Source organism: Poecilia reticulata, linkage group LG6 (assembly GCF_000633615.1).
Source record: "Poecilia reticulata strain Guanapo linkage group LG6, Guppy_female_1.0+MT, whole genome shotgun sequence".
Lineage (NCBI taxonomy): Eukaryota > Metazoa > Chordata > Actinopteri > Cyprinodontiformes > Poeciliidae > Poecilia > Poecilia reticulata.
This window is the reverse complement of record NC_024336.1, coordinates 28,943,839-28,963,611: the sequence shown is the minus strand read 5'-3', so window position 1 is coordinate 28,963,611 and position 19,773 is coordinate 28,943,839. Positions and strand designations below refer to the sequence as shown.

Here is a 19,773-nt window from a genome sequence, read left to right as displayed (position 1 = left end):
ATCACATGTGATTTTAATTGCGTTTCTTATTTAATGGAAACAACATAAAAACATTTTCCATTAGCGGATATTTGTAATGGAAACGCAGCTGTTTTAGATCAAAGCATATTTATGTGTTGGAATGGTCCAGTCAAAGTTCAGGTCTAAATCTAATACATCTGTGGCAAGATTTTAAAAATCGTATTCACAGATGTCGTTGAAGCAAAGAATATCAGATTGTGTAGAGGAACAGTAAAGTTTGTGGTTGTAGTTTGACAAAATGTGGAAAAGTCCAAGAGCTGTGGATTCTTCTTTTAAAGGCACAGGACTTAAACCGAGTATTTTATAAAAGCGGGAAAAGAAAAAAACATTTGCATCAAAGGAACAATGAGAGAATTTGTCTATTAAAATTAATGCACAGTTTATTAATTAGTTTGTAATTAAAAACAAGGTAAATTTACACGCTGGGAGAAAGCAATGACTGATGCTGTTCACCATTTCCAAAACAAAGTCGGGTTTACAACCACAGAAATGACGGCTGTTCTCTACGTCACGGTTCACTGAGGACGTCGACCACGGTACGAGCTGACGGTAAACACGATGCGTCTTATCCAGAACGGATGAGCTGAGTCGGCTGGATTATTACTGAAACACGGATTAAAAGCTGTACCACGTCTTCAAATTAAGGTGGAGTTAGGAATATTTGAGACTCTGCAAGACAAGAAAACACACCGATCAAATGAAGACTTCCTAAAAGGTCTTTGGCTTTAGCATTTGGCAACTAAACGGAGAGAGAACCGCAGACGGATCAGAAGCAGAACGGAAGAAAGCACTGAAGAAAGACGAAACGTTGTCGTACAGAACGGGACGGCGGAGGCGCCGCCGCTCATCTGCACCAACACACACACCCACACACACATCCCTCCTACTCTTCAATACATATCCATCTCAACGGATGGGGCACGATCAAGTAAAAATGTGTCTATTAGTGCAAATGTTAAAAACAAAAAAAGGAATCACAATAAATTATTATTATTATTACACAATGGAAATGGTTGTCATGGTGAGGGAGAAATGGGTTTTGGACGCCCAGGCAGAACATGCAGGAAGGTTGTTAAAGCTGCAGAATTTAACTTTCACAAAAATATGTTGTTTTTTTTTAACATAATAATTAAAACTGTCACCATGTTGAGGCAGTTTAATATGAGACAGATAATCTGTGGAAAGATCAATCTCCTCCCAACGCTACTATTGTCATCTAAAAATACAACCAATCAGAGTCAGGAGGAGGGTCTTAGCGCTGTTAATCAACATTGTGTACACGCTTTAACAACTTACCATTCAAGGAAATCCATTTATCTTCCATTATCTGTGGCTATGCTAACTAGCTTGAGCATTTGTGGCAGGCTAGCAGAGAACAAGCGGAGGATGTGAGGGTGATTGACAGCGCTAAGACCCTCCTCCTGGCTCTGATTGGTTGTTTCTGATGGAGCTGTCAAGTTTTTCACAGATTATCTGTCTTGTATTGTACTGTCACAACCTAATCATAATTTTAACAAATATGTAAAAATGATTATTTTTTTAAAATAAAAGTGACATGCTGCAGCTTTAATCAACCGAACGAAGCGAGAGCGCTTCCTCTTGTGCTTTTTGGAGATCGCTTTTCGTTCAGAGTCATGCAGGCTGAGCTTCCACCGTCTGAACCGGCCGCCGCTCATCAGAAACGTGTCGGGGTTGAAATGATGGGAAGTCTGTAGAAATGAGATGATCGCTCTGATTGGTGACGGGAAACGGACTCAGCTGGGTTAAGGAAGTGTTTGGTGAGGGAAGATGGAGATGTTTGGATCGGGTCAGGCTGGGTCTTGTGACTTAAAACAGAAATGGACGCTTAGCTTGAAGTGTGTCTGGGCTCACGGTGCAGGACTGGACGGGTTTGGCTGGGCCCAGTTCGGCGCGGTCTTGAAGCAGGAAGACGAGCAGGACTGACCGGGATGGCAGTGTGGTTGGCTGATGAAGTTTTATCAGTTTTATGTTTTCCTGCAGCGTTGATGAACCCGAATGCGTCACCTCACGATGGCATGAAGCGTCTCTGACTGTACAGGCAGCAGAACGGTCTCTGAGGTTCACAGGATGCACATTTTACAGCTTTCTTCTCGAAGCACGCGAGCCGCTCCCGCAGCAGGACGGGGCGTGTTTGGTACCAACAGAACGCCGGGTGCTGGTACCAAACAGGAGGCAGCAGGTCTGGTTTCGCCGTCGACTCGTTCACGCTGAAGCACCTGAGCCAGGTTGTAGTGATTCTGTCAGGCCTGCTCAGGTAAAAACAACAAACTGGTTTCGGTTCCAATTCAGTCAGCAAAAGAACTGTTGTTTGGGTCGGCCAGAATGGGGCGTGGTTCTGGTTCAGTGGGAACTAGCGCTGGACTCGGGTCGGGCTTGACTGGTGGTCCTGGGAGCTCCATAGAGGGTGACTGATGCTATGTGGTTGTTCTGCATCACCTGCAGAAGGAAACAGGGTCGTGTTAGAGACGGGATGCAGTTTCAGAACCAGCAGGTCCATTTGGGGCTTTTTGTTCCTCCCTAAAACCTGATCACCACTGGGATGGACTGACTGGAAACAAAACCGACACAAGTCTGGAAGACATCTAGAAGGCACAGATGAGAATTAGGGCCACTAAAAAATAAACCAAATAGACAAAACTCTGACTTTAAACTCAGGATTTGTTTCAGAACCAGAATTGATTAAATTGCTTTAGGCCCCATCTGGCAAATTGGGTCTGAGTGTGGATAAACGGCAGGTTTACAATTATATCATTATTTTCATATATTAACAATCTGAATGTTTGGTTTTATGTTTGGATTCTGACAGACAGAATCAGAATTATGACAGTTTTATGTGTTTTCCAGGCACGTAGGGCCATTTTACAGCATAATCAAGAAACTATGTTAACTTCAGCTGTTGAAAAAACTCTGTATGTATCAAAAATGTTTGTTGTGAAAGTTCTGACCTCAAAAATCATCCTCTGTAGTCCGAAGCAGAAAGTGGAACCAAACGGGTTTGTGTTGTTGGCTGATGAAGACCTGTCAGGAATAAATAAAGACGAGAATTTCCTCTTGTGTAAAATATCACAGAATAATACCGGAGAAGCACCGTCACTTGACATCCGATCCGTTTAAAGCCTTCATGTCATCCATACCGACTCTGTTCTGTGAAGTCGTGACGGGCGGAGCGTTTACCTGTGAAGGACGACGGGTTTTTCCATCGGATGACCCAGAAGCTCCTGAATCTGATCCCACTGACGCAGAAACACAAAGACAGATTTTTAGAAATAAACACATGAAAACAGCTGCTGATATTAAACAGAAAAAAATTCAGCAAGCTGTCATTATACCAGATTTAAAAGGTATTTAATGGACACAGCAGACAATCATTTCAGAGTCAGGATGCTTGGAAAACAACATTACTCTGCACAAAACTAATCACTTTAGCTTTGAAGGGTTATTAAAAGATAACGGTGATAAAAATGAACTCATAGCAGATGTTTGATTAAGACATAAAGCTACTAGACTTTTCCTCGCTTGCAGCAGAAAATCAAGTCACGGTTCTGCCTGTCACTATAACACATTTTGTTGGATGATAAATTATCGTATTTTCCGCACTATAAGGCGCACAGAATTATAAGGCGCATAGAATAGATTCTTCAGTTTGGGTTGCCGTACTCTATTATTACACATCCACATTTGTAAAGAAGTCGTCCCCGAGTTCTTTATATAGTATTCTGCCCCAGTCATTGTTTCCCTCACGGTGTTGGTGTTGCAATATTGTGCCCAACTGCTTTCTGGGTAACACAGACCAACCGACACGCTGCTGCCGCAGACTCTGTCTCTCAACCCTCCTCCCAAACTTTATTAACAAACCAGCGTTCTGACAACTATCCCAGCATGCACCGTGTGCTTCTTCTTCTACGGGGAAAATGAAGTCGGCGGCTGCTTGCCGTAGTTGCTAGACCTGTTGTGGCTCAATATTGGTCCATATACAAGGAGCACCGGGTTATAAAGGCGCACTGTCGGCTTTTGAGGAAATTGAAGGTTTTTAGGTGCGCCTTATAGTGCGGAAAATACGGTACTGCAATATTGCAGTTTAAAAAAAAAACAAAAACAGGATACAAAGTCTAAAATCAAAATATCCAAATTTTGATAGAATCTGTTTAATTTTTCTTCTCATAACTGACCTTGCTGTAGGTGGTTAAGATGCAATCCTCCGTCTGAGAGTCGGCTCCTTCTGAGGAGTCAGAAAACAACAACAGGTTGAAGAAAGATCCCACTAAAGCACAAATACAGAAGTTAAAACTCCGACCAATCAAGGGGCAGCTCACCTTTTTTGATGACCAGCGGGATCTTAAAGTCACATCGATGGTATCTGGGACAGCAGAAAGAATCAATCACATCAAACTCAGCAACAGAAGGATTAATATGACACAGAAGAGGAGGTAACAAAAGGTGGATCTGACAGCAGGAAATATTTACATATTAAAGTTGTAATGCCCAGGGAAGTTCGTATGGAGGACGAACTTCTTAACCAGGTGGGTCGTGGAGTCAAACAGGATGTCCTGAAACACAACACAACCCATCGATCAGCTGCAGCCAGTTAACCTGTAGCAGAGGGTAAACGGAGACAAACGCAGCCCTCCATCCTCACACACACAGGGCCGTGCTGTGCTGCTGTTTTTAGCTCATCTCTGCAGCAGCCAGATGAGTTCAGCTTGTTTACTTTCCCAGGGCAGGCTGCCCAAACCGCTCCGGGGAATTCAGGCAGTGACCCGCAAAGGTCACTGGATAAACATCTGTTTAACTCTGAAAATGACAGAGAGGGGCAACGCAGGCTCATGCTGTCTAAAAGACACCAGCTGGGATGGCAGCACATTAAAATGTGTCGTTAATGATACCCTGTGATTCATCTGAGGGCTAAAACAGATTAATATTGAAATAACGATAGTTGTATTTTTAATATTGTATGAAATGAGTTAAAACAAAAATTAGCAGAATGTGTTAATTTGTTTATGTGAATAATTGTCAAAATAATCTACAGAATAAAATAAGTACTGGAATTTACATCCAAGTTCCCAGAATTACAACATTAAAACCATTAAATGTTTGGAGCCAACATCTTATAAGGCTGGACCCACGTACCACTCCGAGGGTGAAGTAGTTGAAGAAGTAGTCGTTGCATTTAGAGGGAACCTGCTTGTGAGGAGACGGAGAGTGGATCTTCATCTAAACACAGGAAAAGGTGAACATTTTTATTTCAAGTTTCATTTTACTGAAACAACGTGAATGCAACAGATTCATGAGACTCTCTAAGGACAAACAGCTCTGACCTTGTCCTCAGATTTGTAGAAGACTTTATGCGGCGAGCCCAAAGCGCCCAGAACGTCCTGACAGGAGTCTCCAAAAAAGATGCTCCGTTCCAGGTACCGGACCTTAGCGTCAGCCATCACACCGAGTCCAGAACCTGCAGCAGGAACCGAGACAGTCACACAAATAAGTTACAAAAATGTTCTAGTCCTGCTTTTCTCAATGCTCAGTTTAATGCAGCATCAGTATCATTAGATAATATGTCTATTAGAATATTTAATAATCAGAATATTCACTGAACTCCGACCCAAAACTGAAACATGAAATGAATCAAGCAGGTTCTGTTACTGTTTATAATCAGAGTTCATTTAACTTTACTAGAAACTGATTTTATACCTTATAAAATCAGTTCTATAAACTTTTATAAACTATAAAACTGAATTCCTGTTGTCTGCTAATCCACCTAATCAATACATGAATAGGGTCAGTTGTAACTAATGGAATATTCCAAATAATATGGCTGGGAGAGTTTTTGCACCTGGATGCTTCAAAAAGCAGCAGACTGACGACACTCAGTCATTTTCTTTCAGGTGGGTTACCTGCCGTGAGGAGGCGGAGCTTGAGCCCCAGAGGACCCGCCCCATCCCTCAGGACGTCCACACACTCTGCAAAGATGTTGCCCATGAAACAAGCCAACGGCATCGCAGGAGCTCTGAGGAAACACAGGAAACATTCCAGTCTGAACTTATTCTGCTGCTGCCTACTTCCTCCTGATTAGATTCGACATAAACGCATTAATGTCGTCTAGCAGGAAGGCCACTGGGCCACATGGAAGTGCTGTGGTCATTATGTACTTTGTTTCTTGGAGGTTGTTGCCAGTGTAGATGTGCATCCTCTTGACCATGGCTCCATGTGGAATCTGCAGGAAGGATGAAATAACACAGCAAGTGAAGCCGGAGCATCATGTTAAATGTTTATGAAAGATTGAATTCATAGCAAATAATGAATTTTATTTGTCCATTCAGGAGTTTTTCTGACATGAAGTGTCCTTTTTATATAATATACCAGAGATGTAATGGGGACTGACATCAATGCATCCTGAGTTGGGACTGAGGCTAAAACAATAAATCAAATTAATCATGATTAATCGATCACAGATGGAATGGATTTATTTCACCTGAAGTATACAGACTTCAAAACGGTCATTTGCTGAAAGGACAAAACACTCTGCATAATAATTAAGCCGAAACTGTACAAAAAATATGTATATTTTGCATTTAGGTAAGAAAAAAAAGAGTAAACTAGAGGAATGCTACGTTGTGGCACTTTATGCAATAAAATGTTTATTTTCTTGTTAATTTGTTTACTTACATCTTTTAATGTATTTCTAATGTATAAAAATGGCTTAAGTGGTCAAATGTAGCCCCAGTTAACCAGTAGCAGAGGGTAAACAGAGATAAATGCAGCCCTGTAGCCTCATCCTGCAATCTGCAGAACGCAGTAATTTTCTAAATCTGATCTATTGATTAATTGTCAGAACAATTGAATATTAAAATAATCGTTACTTGCAGCTCTAGTTGGGACATGTTTGGATCATGATTCTCAGCCATAAGATGCCACATCTGAACTAATGTTGACTTGTATGAAAAAAGCCTGAAACACAGCGGTTGAGCTCAGAGTATATGAGTTAAGATTCTTTCCTTCATGGTGTTTTCACACCTCACTGTTTGGAAGATTTCTGTTCCATTGGGGTCCAAAATTGCAACAGTGTTACATTTTCACTTGCTGCTGTTCTCTTTCACACTGCACTCACTGTCAACCCGTTTTTTCTTTTTCTTTTCTTTTACAGTAACCTGTTCCCGTCCTCCTCGCCTGTGGGGGCGCTGCACCAAAAACCACTGAAGGAAACGACACAAAAGTCTCTGAAGAAAACACTGAACACAACTTCCTTCTTCACAAAATGTAAACAAAAATGGAGTGGCGTCAAATTTGAGCAGATTTCTCTTATGTCTTTGGTAAAAGACCATTTACCCAGAATGCTCTGAACTGTAGTCCACTTCCTGCTTTTGGAGCGGTTTCCAGTCTGCTTAGTGTTCACATATGCATTCAAACAGCACCAGAGTTCATTTCAACCGAACCGAGACGCAGGTTTCTGGTCCGTACATTGCAAAAACAAAATTTTACCAAGTATTTTTATGTAGTTTCTAGTGCAAATATCTCAGTTCACTTAAAAAAAGACAAAAATAACTTACAAGTAGCAATAAATAGGAGCCTGTTTTAAGTAAATAGTTTCTTTAAGTTGATGAAAAAACACTGGTTCCACTGGGAGATTGTAAAAAATGACTTGCTGCAAGTGAAAAAATTCTGCCAGTGGAACTAAGTTTTTTAATTTAAGGAATTATTTATTTAAAACAAGCTCCTATAACTTCCTGAAAAGTTTACTGAGATATCTGCGCTACTCGACCAAAAACACTTGGTAAAATTCTGCGTTTGCAGCGCATCAGAGTTGGATTACAGCAGTTTAAACCCGGCTGGTGAATGCACCTTGAGTCACCAGGTTCTGGTCCTCAAGTCCTCTTTAACAGGCTGAAGAGAACCGGTCCATTCTCACCTCGTATTTTGGAGCTTCATTCCACGAATCCAGTTGAAAGGAGAAGGAAAGTCCTCGAAAGTTGAGATGGAACAATTGCTCTGCAGCATTATAAACTGCACAAAAGGAGACAATGTTCATTAAACTACATTAAAAGTTATTTGTGGATAAAATCTTTGTTATTAAGTACCTCCAGGGTGAGTCGCTCCAAATGACTGGTCTATTTGCTCTATTGTGGGGACGATGGCCTGAGAGTTGAAATGGACTCCACTAAAAGACAGCACACACAAACGCAGCATGTTGGGTCCAAACAGCAAAGAGCTGCGTTAGAGAAAGAACGACTGAGAGCAACTGGAAGTGGTTCAGCAGGAAGAGACAATAACAGAGGCCTAATCTAACAGATGCATTAACACAAGCAGATTCAATTCCTGTGACGTGACTGAGCAGCTGTGGGTCTCAGAGGGAGCGATGACTGAGCTGTGAAAATGGCCTTTTGGATTTTACAACTCAGACTTATTACCAACCAACAAGAACGGCTTAGATACGGACGAAGGATGAAGCAGAAGTCCAACATTATCTATCATGTTTGTAAAAATCCTTCTACTCACCAGTACTTCAACTTGACTTTGCTGAGGTCGTACACTTCAATCACCTAATATGTAAAAGCATAAATCCAGCCAGGAATAACGAGGCGGTCAGTGACAAAGGTTAGAGTGGGAGTTTGATATCTGTGCTAAATGAGCCATTCTCACCTTGAGTCTCTGATTTGTGGCGTCAAACAGCAGTTTAATCCCATCCTGAGTCAGGTTCAGTATGAGGTCGTGGCTGAGTGGTGTCTGGAGGGATAATGGGAAATCCTGGTCATACTTTCTTGAAAACAAACAACAGCAACAACAACAACAACAAAAAACTCCACTTTTTTCTTTTCTTTTTTACATTTTTCTTGCTTTTTCAACCCCAGGGTCTCTTCCTGTGCATCAACTGGGTTCACAAAAGTAAAACTTTTTGATAATAAGCTGTTTTTGTTAGTTGCTTCTTTCATCCAACTCATTTAAAAGCACAAGATGTTTTTTTTTTCCACTGATTTTAGTTACAGAGAGTCCAAAATGGAAAGAGATAAACAATATAAATACAGATCCCAACAAAATAACAGCTGCAAACAGACAAGCAATCTAACTTCAAGAATTATGCTAATTTTGTTTAGCTGATGCTTGATAAACTAGTTACTATCTGGGTTCTTTGTTCACTGTAAACCCTAAACAGAAACACATTTAATTATCTATTACATGATTATTTCAATGTTCACCAATCTGATCTGTGCAGATTTTACACATTTAGTTGAATCACAAAGTAGAAACTGATGTTCACTGTACTAAAGGTTCAATAAATGCAGAAAAAAGTAAAACAAGGCATAGTTTATAAGTTTCTTAGGCCTAACAATTTACAGTTTTCCAGCACAATAAGACAGGATGTGTCATTTTTTGGAATAGAGTCACACAAGATGCTTCAACTTAACTGAAATGATTCATAGGTCAGATAACTAAAATTGGAATGAGAACGTGTGCACAAACAAAAAGAATTAGAAAGAATGTCAGTAAACTTGGATAAAAAAATATTAAAACCACTTTTAATATCAGTAAACTGAAAGCTGGACAATGTGTTTTAAGGTAGGTGTGGCTTACAGTCTTACCAAAGATTTAGTTTCAAAATGAATCTTTTGAAAGTGCAGAAAGTCTGCAAGACGTTCAGAGCTTCCAAATTCTTTTGCAAGCTGATTAAATGTTTTAAGGTTACACAACCAACAGAGGCCCTATGAGCAGAACTGCAGCTGCTCACCTGTTCGCTGTATAGCACCTGGACATTTTTGATTATACGGCAGTGTTTCTGGAGGATAGAGATGGCCTGGGAAAATGGCATCCCTGTGAAAATAAAGACATGCACACGTAAGAGGGGAATACTGTTACAAAGTCCTGAAAGTGGAGTCATCCCACTGCTGCTAATTCAGGTCATTCATTAGTTATTTCAAAGTAAATTTAATCTCAAGGTACTTTACTAGACAAGAGCAATTTATACTGAGGTGTACAGAGACAGACAGGTACAAACAGGTACATTAACTTGACTTAAAAGTTCATTTCTTTAAATAATTCAATTCAAAAAGCAAAACTTGTGTATTATATAGCCTCCTTACACAGATACGTCAAGTTTTATGACAGGTGTTAGTTATTACAGCTTGTAGATTAAAACTCCAAATCCAGATTTTTTTTAAATTACAAAACATGAGCCAAATTAAAATTTAAAAAATTATTAAATCTGGTGAACAGCCACCAAACTACTGAATAGGAACAACGCTGAAGGCTCCAGTTATCCCCGTCACATCTGCATGTTTTTTTTAACTCAATTTTTTCCTTCCACTTAACTTTTCATACAGCATTCCACGAATACAGATTGTCTTTAACATTTTGGCTTACCCACATTCTGGACATAAGATTGTCCACTACACCAGCATTTCCTAAAGTTGGGGTCACAAATAACTGTGAGGCCAACTAACCTAAATAAAATCACAATAATAAAGCAGAAATTTTCTACAAATGTAAAAGATTTTTTTTTTAAATTGGCCATAAATAAAAATAAGAACAATATATTGGTCAATACAATGTCTGCTGATAATGATTTAGTTTATTTTAACAAAAAAATGTGCATGCTCAACCAGAAGTCAAAGTCAAAAGGCTTTAACATTTTAAATTTGAGGATCAGAAGCTGAAAACTTTAGGAAATTATATCACATCACACTTTTCTATTAAAAACCTTCTATACTTGTTGTCACCTTCCTAAAATAACAGTCTAAGTCAGTTTTTGCCAAAAATAATCATCTTTTTTATAATAAACAGTTGATTTTTGTTTCCTGCAAATGTAATTTTTTTTTGTTGCAAAAATGACATCACCATTATTTTAGGAAGGCAACTAAATGCAACTTTAAAAATTTTCAGGCAATTATCACAAATTCACAGAAATAAGATAAATCACTCTGTGGGTAATAAGACCAATTTAAATTTCTCTTTTGAGTTAAACTATGGAAATAAAGCTTTCCTAATTTATGGATACAGTGACATTGTCACATAACTTCATCCTAACTGGTTCTAAAGTTTGACACTCACCTAAGGCGAATTCCCATTGCTCATTTCCTAGTGATCTCTCAGGAACCACCTCCAGATCCAGCATTGGCAAGTAGTGTGGGGGCAGCTCACCTCACCTCAAGACTCTGGGACCCCGCTCGTTTCTGCTGGCTCTCCCTGATCACAGCGACCTCTCAATGCACGTTCAGCCTCCTATTTTAAATCATAACTATCCACTTTTTTCACGTAAAGCTGCCAAATTCATGAGCATCAAAGCCGGTCCTTCCTTATCTCATGATATTTGTCCTGGGTTGTAAATCAGCTGCAAAGCTACAAAGTGTTTAAGATTTTTCTAACTATGTAAAAACGGTTTAAAACGTAAAAACAGCAGAAATATCCAGCACGGACTGACAGCTTGCTGATAAACAAATGACGCAACCTGCCAACAAACCTAAAACACACAAGACGAAGCTGTCAGTCAACCAACAGTTTGTTTATGAACTCTAAAAATCAATAAAGACAACCTGACGCGCTGCAGAGCAGAGATCAGTTCAACTTGTTCTGGAGCCGTACAACAGATGGTACAGTGGGAAATAAACACATATCAACTCTGATGATTATTTCCTTTCCAATAGAGCCGTTATGTTTCGTTATCTGTGAATGTCGGGCGGTTACGAAAGGGAGAAAAAAATAATCTAAAAATGTTTTTAATCTGCACTGCAAGCTAACGTTAGCCAACCAATTAGCTGCCCCTGACGGTGTCCTGGTTATTAATTATAACTATAAATATAAATAACGGATATGCAAACAGAAATACTTGAGTCAAGCGCGAGAAAGTTATTATCCTGCTTGGGATTGAAACAAAGAGACGCCGTGTGCTGTCGCTGCTGTTTTTCTCCCTTCAGCTCAGGAGCTAGCTTCGCCGCTGCCCGCCGGGGACGCACGTTCAGACCTCCACGCGACGTGACGCGTCCCTTTGTCCGGTAAATGGCCGCTGCCGTGTCCGTTCCTCAGCGTGTCACCGAGTCCGTTAATGTCGAGGGGGCCGATGAGAGAGAGACGCCGCGACAACAGCAACTTCAGACATCAACAACAGCCAGCGGGATCAGCTGATAGCTCTACTTCCTGTGCTCGGAGAACGTCAGAGGCTGGCGTGATGACGTCACGCTCACGTCATCACGTCAAGTGTGCATTTTTTTGCGTAGGCAGGAAAAACAAACATATTAATAGTCGCAGCCCCGTAGGGGGGGGGGGAAATGTCCACAATTATAGCTTATAAATACATCAATAAAAACTAATATTTATATGTGTAATAACTTGGAATACATTTTATTAAAAAATGTAAAATAATTTATTATAATTTGATATATAAAGGGGCCTATTTCTATGTTAGATACTCATTTCATTTAAATATTTTAATAAAATCCTATATTTATTGAATAAATATTACATAAATGATAAGTTAGAGGTAATGCTGTAAGTAAGGAATGTATCCATACTTGCTTATTATGTCAGTTATTTATGAAATAAATAAAATCTGAAACTTCAAAATATGATTATTTCATTACTTTTTCAATTGTTTGTGTTTATTACTGAGGGATAAATATGGCTACGTTTTTAGTCCAGATAAATGCAATTATATATGTTATATATATATATTATTTATAAAATAGTTTCCTATGGTTTGTACATCAAAATAAAATAATATATTGGTACTACTTTAAAAAATACTGAATCCAAGAAGGACATAAAATGCGGTCTAAAAGAAAACAGCACACATCAAAGGCAAATAGAGGAATTGATACACATTTATTGTGATAAACAATCAACATTTTGAAATGAATATCTCATATTATATGTTAAACTCCTCTGAGAGGACAAGTTCAACATTAAAGTAGATGAAAACACAGAGCAGACAAACAGTAAGAGAAATGCAAGAAGGTTTACTCAAGCTACAAAACATCCAAGTCTTTCTAACATATAAATAAGTTAAAAAAAGTAACAGGTAATGTAGAAAAGAAAAGAAAATGATATTTTAATGGTTTGACTTAATGCCTGCATTAAGAAAAGGAAAGGATGGATTTGATGCTTTGGTTTTTAAAATTTTAGTTCACTTGGTGCAAGTGGTGGAGAAAAGATTGAGTTTTTAATTTTTCTTAAACCTAAAAGCAAATTTGTTTTTTTCTTTGGAGAGTTCTCAGTTTTCTTCCAGGTTTTATGACTTGATTTTAAAACTTCAATTCAGAGAATTTGGAACAATTTTCTTATTCTATTTTATTTTTGTAGAATTTCTCATTGTCCAGATATAATTCAAATAAATTTCCTTCAAATAGACCAAATCATCACAAGAAAAGGTTTCTTCTTAAGCACCTTTTCCCTCCTCAAACAATATAATTTATTCTCTAAACATGAGATATTAGAGAATTAACAATCAATGTTCCAGTTTAATTAATGGACTCTGTATTTTTTATACATTTAACTCACACAATGACATCAACATTCTCTCCTTTACTTCCTTTAAGCTAAAAACATCACAACCGACCATAAAACCTCTCCTCACCATCCTGCAGGTTCACGCAGAAAAAAAGATTTTAAAACCATTTTTGACTAATTACTTACTGAACCAGCTGAGAATAAATCACCTGATTGCCAGAAGAAATAACACAATCGAGCCAATAAGTTTTACCATTTTAAAAGCTAGAGTAAAGTATTATTTTGTTGTGAACCCTGAGTTGATTTTATGGCTGCATTTGCAGAGAGAACTTGAAGAAACTTGGTTGAAAATCCGAACTCCAGCTTATCATGTTTTGTTTTGTTTAATTTCTTTTAAAGCTCATTAAAATGCTGAAACTGTACAAGAATCGTTATGAGTCTGAATTTATCTAAATAAGTCAAACTTAAAGGAGCCAAAGGCAATACAACCGTTCATTTCACAAAGTGTAAAACATTTTCTGATTACAGGACTTGACTCAATCCACATTCGGGTGGATTTATTAAAAAAAATAGAACAATACAAAAATCATTAATAAAGAGTACATAAAAAAAAGCAACAAAAATGCTCAAACCTCCCAATTCTCTGGAGATGCTTTTCTTTTTTTTCCGTCTTTTTTGATTTACACAAAATATCCTGCAGCTGCTTCAGGTCTAAGCTGAGAAAAGAACTAAAAACTCCTACTGAGACGAGAGAAATATAAAAAGTAAACATCCTGACTTTCACACAACAGAGGAAGGTGACGACATACAGGAAAACACATGGCTTCAATCGACGAGTGCTGTAACCGGACAGGGAAAAGCGAACTGCATTCAGGCTTTCACGGCCCTGCAGAGACGAGGAGCATCTGGGTGACGTGGAGTCCAGGAACTAAACGCATCTCTGACGAGTTATTCATTCGGATTCAGTTAGGAACTGGTTCAGTTCGTAAGTTCAGTTCAGTTCAGTTCTCTGGAGGAACAAGCTGTGAAGCGAGCCGAGAAAAACCGAGCTTCATGATCTCAACAGAGTTTCATTTACAGATATCATCACTTCACAGGACACTGTATGTTTTTCTTGATGTGTTAGAATATTTTAGGATTAAATGTTTGGCTTTGCAGCGTTTGGACTTCACTGAGCTGAATACGGGTTTCACAACGATCACTTTAAGTTACATCTCCTAAATTGAACTTTTAAGTTTTCTTTTTAACTGTCTCAAGATGAAAGGCAGTTATTTTTCTAAATGGAGGCTGTGATGAGTTGATATGAGGAAACAATATTTGAGCTGCAGCTTGGAAGATTTTATTTAATGGGGGACTAAAGTAAATCCTTTAGGAACAGTAAACTTTTCAACTAGACTTGCTAATGTGTGCAAGTTGGAACCGGTTTAAAACAGAAAACCATTTCGGTTGTTATTTCCATATTTAGGAGTTTGGGTTTTGCTCAAAGTGGCGTGGAAACAGCTGCACAGCTGAAAGCGGTAAGCTTACAAATCTAACTCTTAAAGCAATTCAGGTGAACTGAAGGAAAGTTATTAATTATAGTAAAAACTGCAAGCCAACAACAGTCAAGCGAGATCCCTTCCTATGATTACTCTGACTGCCAATAGCTACTCCACTTAACCCCACAATGAGCGTTAAGCTTTAATTTTGTGTTGAGGTTCTTTTTAATGACTCTGAAAGTCATAAGGAAGTACCGTATTATGTTGCAGCTTTGTTTTTACATTAGAATAATAAAAAAGAAGAAAAAGTTTTTATTTAAGGGTCAAAACGTTTTGAAAACCCGACTTTGAGTCACCCAGTTGTTCCCGATCAAAGAGCCGACAGAGAGCACTCCAAGGATAAAGAGGCTGCGATACAAGCAAAGGAAGCCCCATATTTGATTTCATGCAATAAAAAGACGAGCAATGTGGAGATCAAGACTGATTGTATCACATAGTGCAAAACCTCTCGGAAGACGAAGGACGTTTAAATCTCCTCCATGTAGCCGTTTCTATATCTAGAGCCTTCAGGTTGTGGCTACAGAACCTGTGATGTTTTGAATGAATCTAAATTTACACAAAGCAAACACTTCTTAACCCTCCAGCCTGGTAAATATGTCTTTGGTTTGCCTTTCTATAATTTTTTAAGTCTCCTATTTTTATCCCTCCCTCCCTTCCTCCAGCAAAGTGAACTTTGGTCTCAGAAAACAGCAGGTTTTAAGAAATTAAGTTGATAAAATGGAAGTTTTTCACAAGCATATCAGCAAACTTGAGGTGTTGAAACACTGAAAAAATGCATATATATATAGATTTTAACATCATGAACTGCTGAAACCTCACATTTGATTCATGCTGTGAACATAAGCCCTGACCGTGACCCTGAACGACTTCTACCTTTTCTCTGCTCCTTCTTGTTCTCACCTTTCTCTCATTATCAACGTTTTGCATAAGTTCTCCAAATTAAGTCAAAATCTCAATAACTGTTCTTTTTTCTTCTTCATCCAAACATTCCTGCTTAAGTCTTTGGTTTCTTTCAAATCGTTTTAGTTAATTTTATATTTCCGTTTTTGTCTGCATTCAAAAGTTTGAAAAATACATCAATTTTGAGGAATAATGCAAAACAACTGGCCAATGAGTGTGGTCTCCTGCTGACTGCGTTGAAATCGAACAACAAACAAACAAACAAACAAACTGCTTCAGTTTCCATTTTTTTCTTGCTTCTTCCGTCCTCAGCGCATCTTGTGTTCCACGTCAGCGTTGGCCATGTTTGAGCCAGGGCTGGGGTCCTGCTGTCGTCTGGACTGGGGAGAGACAGGGATGGAGGGATGAAGGAAGAAAAGAGGAGGAGAAGGGCAAGGAAAAAAAAAAAGAGGATGACGGCCAAAAAAAAAAAATTAAAAGAGAAAAGAATAAATTAAGTACAGCATTCAAAAATGGTACACATGTTGACTAATTTATTAAAAAAAAAAACAATATGATTTGCATTTTTATCTCACAGTTTGACATTAAAGCTGCAGTATGTAACTTTTATAATTATTTTTTCATGCTTACTGAAACCGTTCCACTTTACTGTCTGCGACACTGTAGTTAGCATAGTCTGCACAAACGCTAAAGCTAGTTAGCATAGCCACCGATGACAGCAGATAAACAGCTTTCCTGTGAAAGTATCTTATTTCTCTTCCTTTAGCACATTTAGCAGCATGTTCTTATGAACATGCTGAACATGTTGATGGACAGCACTAAGACTTCCCTCTGGGCTCTGACTGGTTGTTTTTGGCGCATTTTATTCAGACAGCAACAGAAGCTCCGGGAGGAGGTGGAGGAGATCAATCTTTTCACAGATTATCTGTCTCATAGCATACTGTCAGGACATAATTATAATTTTAGCAAATATTTAAAAAGCATTTAAAAAAAAAGTTGCATACTGGTAAATGTTTCGTGAATTCAAACTAATAAAATAATTTGCAGTACCCTCTATTGCCACTAGATGGAGCCAAAACAGCTTTGAAACGCACTCCTGTTTTTACACACCGATGTTATTTTAGTAAAGGTATCTGGTAGACAGACAAATACAGCAGCAGGCAGACAAACAGACACATAAACTGGCAGACTTGCAGGCCGACACACTCACTCACACACACACACACACACACACACACACACACACACACACACACACACACMYTSMMWRASYTSWTMGWTAGGTCATCAACAGAGGCCGTCAGCCTGAGAAGACTTTTAAAAATATTTCCTGACTCGGTGTGGTGGGATAGTGTTTGCGAGGCCATGGTGTGACCCTCGGCTGCCGTAACAAAAATACTTGTGGTTGTATGTTTACACTGAAGTGATGGCTGGGGGGATTTGGCACGGCTCGGGTGATAGAGGTGAGAAGGTGCGGGAGAAGGTGAAGCCGGGAGCAGACAGAAATGCAGACAGAGATAGTGGAGGGGTTGCTTAGCTCAAGAGGAATGCAGTTTGTGTCATCTCAGTGACTCACCGTAATAGCAACACACATACAGTCACACACACACACACACACACACACACACACACACACACACACACACACACACACACACACACACACCAACACACACACATACACACACACACGCGCGCGCATACGTACAGTATGTCATGCTTCCATTTTCATTGCACGCAGCCAGACTGGCTCCTCAGTTGTTTTAATTAAAACTGCTGCTTTCAGATATTCACATGTGGCTCAGTTACAGTCACATGACTCCTGGATCAAAGCGGAGTTGCAACAAACAACTTGTAATTGTTCAGAGGAGTATTATGTTGAATTTGTTTATAGTGATTTTTTTCCTTTTTTGCTGCAGAAGACGGAGAACATCGGGGCGAAACATAATACATAATACATAAGGTGAATACAGCAACATTTAATTAAGAAAAACTAAATGCAGAAATGAAGAAAACTTGGGGTCGTTCTCTACATCAAGCAAATTCTTACCAAGTATTTTTGGTTCATTTTCTAGAGCAAATATCTAAGTTACAAGTAACTTTTCAGCAAGATATAGGAGCTTATTTTAAATAAATAATTACTGAATATTCATAAAGTACTAGTACCACTGGAATAGGTTTTACTCATAACATGGGAAAATGCCTGGTTAGAAGTGAAACATTCTGCCAGTGGATCCAGCACATTTGATTGATATTCAAGAATTATTAACTTGAATATCAATTCTGTTAAAACAAAGCTCATATTTCTTGCAGACAAGTTACTTGTAAGTTAGTTTTGATTTATTCAAAGTGCAATATGATATTTGCAGTGAACAGTATTAAGCTTAAACACAAAGCTCTCAATTTATCTCCGTGTTTACATTTGACCCTCATCTATGGTCCAATGATATTGACCCTTATCAAAAGAAGGAAATTTTAGATTCAAACAGTATCTTCCAGATTGAGCTCCAGACAAACTGAGGACAGGTTTGAGCTGCAGCTCCACTGTGTCTGACTGGGATGTCCTTTAGAAACGCGTCAGTGGGAAAAGTCCTCAACTTCATCATCTTTTCCATCTTTGCTTAGTAAACACTGACACAACGGAAAGGTTTCTACACTTGAAATAAAATGCAATTAGCTCTATAACCTGGTTTGAGTTTTATTTTTCCAGACATTCTTCTGTGGATGATTAAACATGACCTTCCATTTGTACAAAAAATTCCCCAAATCTCAAATTATCACTAGTCTACCAACGTGCACAGAAAAAAATATCATCTGTAAAAAACAAACCAAATCTACTAGCTACTGTCTCCATCGGAGTAAAATACCCTATTATGGTAAGTAAACATTATAAAAATATGACAAAATATAAAGAAAGAAGCTGAAAAATGCTCATATAAGCTGTGTTGGATCAATTGGAATGTATGAAATTATATTTTTTGTAAAGTGCCTTTAGTAAACATTTTGTGTGATTCAGTTGTACATAAATAAACACAACTGAACTGCTAAAGAGAGATAAGGTAGTTAAAGTAGACTAGGGTGAAAAAAAAAAGCAAAGTCAGTGTAAACTGAAGAATTAAGTAATAGTTTAATCGACTGTTTGTTTCTTCAGGCATTAATAAAATAAGGGCAATAAAAGTGAAATAAACATTTATTTGACCGTTGAAGTAAAAGAGGAATCCGATCATTTGTAAGTTTTGTTTTTAGTGAGATGCTATTCTCTCTCTCTTTTGCAGCTAAAATCTTATTTGGGTCAATGTCAACATGTGTTATATATAAGATTTATTTAATTATCTTAATTTTCAAATAAAGTGAACACATAAAAGCAAATTGGACCTTTATGACTTTAAAATTCCTGAAGGGTTCATTAGGTGAACAAACTAAATTGGATTGTCTTCCAGCTAATGAACTGAAAATGAGTGGAAAAAGAGTCAAACTCAGTGAAGGATGAAAACCCAAGTAGTGTCTGCCCACGTCTCCGTCTGAAAACAAAATCCTGCGTACAGAATGGAAACCTCGTTCACAACTGAATGCGGATAGTTTGTAACTTGTGTTTCTGTCTCCAATTAACGCTTTAAAAAGTTGTAGCATTTCAAATGAACTATTTATGTTTTTTTTGTGTTTTTGGTCAAGTGCATCAATAATTCAACTCATAACTATTTCCTGTTATTTTTCGCGTTGGGAAATCTGCTGTTTTGAAACCCCAGGTGGTTTCAGGGATCTTTTGTTTTCCAGGATTCCTGGAAAGCAGAAGTACTAAAACCATCAGCAGACAAACGTGTGTTTGTGAAGCTTTATTAAAATGTGACACAGAGAGCCTGAGTGT

The 19,773-nt window shown here is 38.4% G+C and overlaps 2 protein-coding genes across 5 annotated transcripts in view; both read right to left on the bottom strand.

The window, feature by feature from the left end:
• Positions 1-383: 383 nt before the first annotated feature.
• phaf1 (phagosome assembly factor 1) lies at positions 384-12,181 on the bottom strand. The gene is made up of 16 exons (XM_008412512.2): positions 11,080-12,181; positions 9,761-9,843; positions 8,677-8,760; positions 8,533-8,576; positions 8,115-8,194; positions 7,946-8,040; positions 6,189-6,253; positions 5,934-6,046; positions 5,358-5,491; positions 5,170-5,253; positions 4,507-4,589; positions 4,356-4,399; positions 4,212-4,261; positions 3,217-3,275; positions 2,988-3,060; positions 384-2,478 (listed from the first exon to the last, which is right to left on the bottom strand). Exons 1-16 carry the CDS (start codon positions 11,141-11,143, stop codon positions 2,383-2,385), a joined length of 1,251 nt encoding a protein of 416 aa, XP_008410734.1. The 5' UTR covers positions 11,144-12,181; the 3' UTR covers positions 384-2,382.
• Positions 12,182-12,827: 646 nt separating this feature from the next.
• The window catches only part of cbfb (core-binding factor subunit beta), a 41,011-nt gene continuing 34,065 nt past the window's right edge, over positions 12,828-19,773 (bottom strand). For 2 of the 4 annotated variants that reach the window (XM_008412509.2, XM_008412511.2), the window contains one exon: positions 12,828-16,288. In XM_008412509.2, coding sequence (XP_008410731.1) covers positions 16,217-16,288 — 72 coding nt within the window. In that variant the 3' untranslated portion in view covers positions 12,828-16,216. The remainder of the gene's footprint in view (positions 16,289-19,773) is intronic. The other 2 variants (XM_008412510.2, XM_017305512.1) reach the window with 1 other exon arrangement.

What these genes read in the sequence shown, in the direction of transcription:
- phaf1 (XM_008412512.2), bottom strand. Translation starts at nt 11,143, where the DNA reads ATGCTGGATCTGGAGGTGGTTCCTGAGAGATCACTAGGAAATGAGCAA. An exon ending in TCTACAAATCTGAGGACAAG is followed by an intron (nt 5,254 to 5,357) that starts GTCAGAGCTGTT and finishes TCCTGTGTTTAG; the next exon opens with ATGAAGATCCACTCTCCGTC. An exon ending in CCCGCTGGTCATCAAAAAAG is followed by an intron (nt 4,262 to 4,355) that starts GTGAGCTGCCCC and finishes CTGACTCCTCAG; the next exon opens with AAGGAGCCGACTCTCAGACG.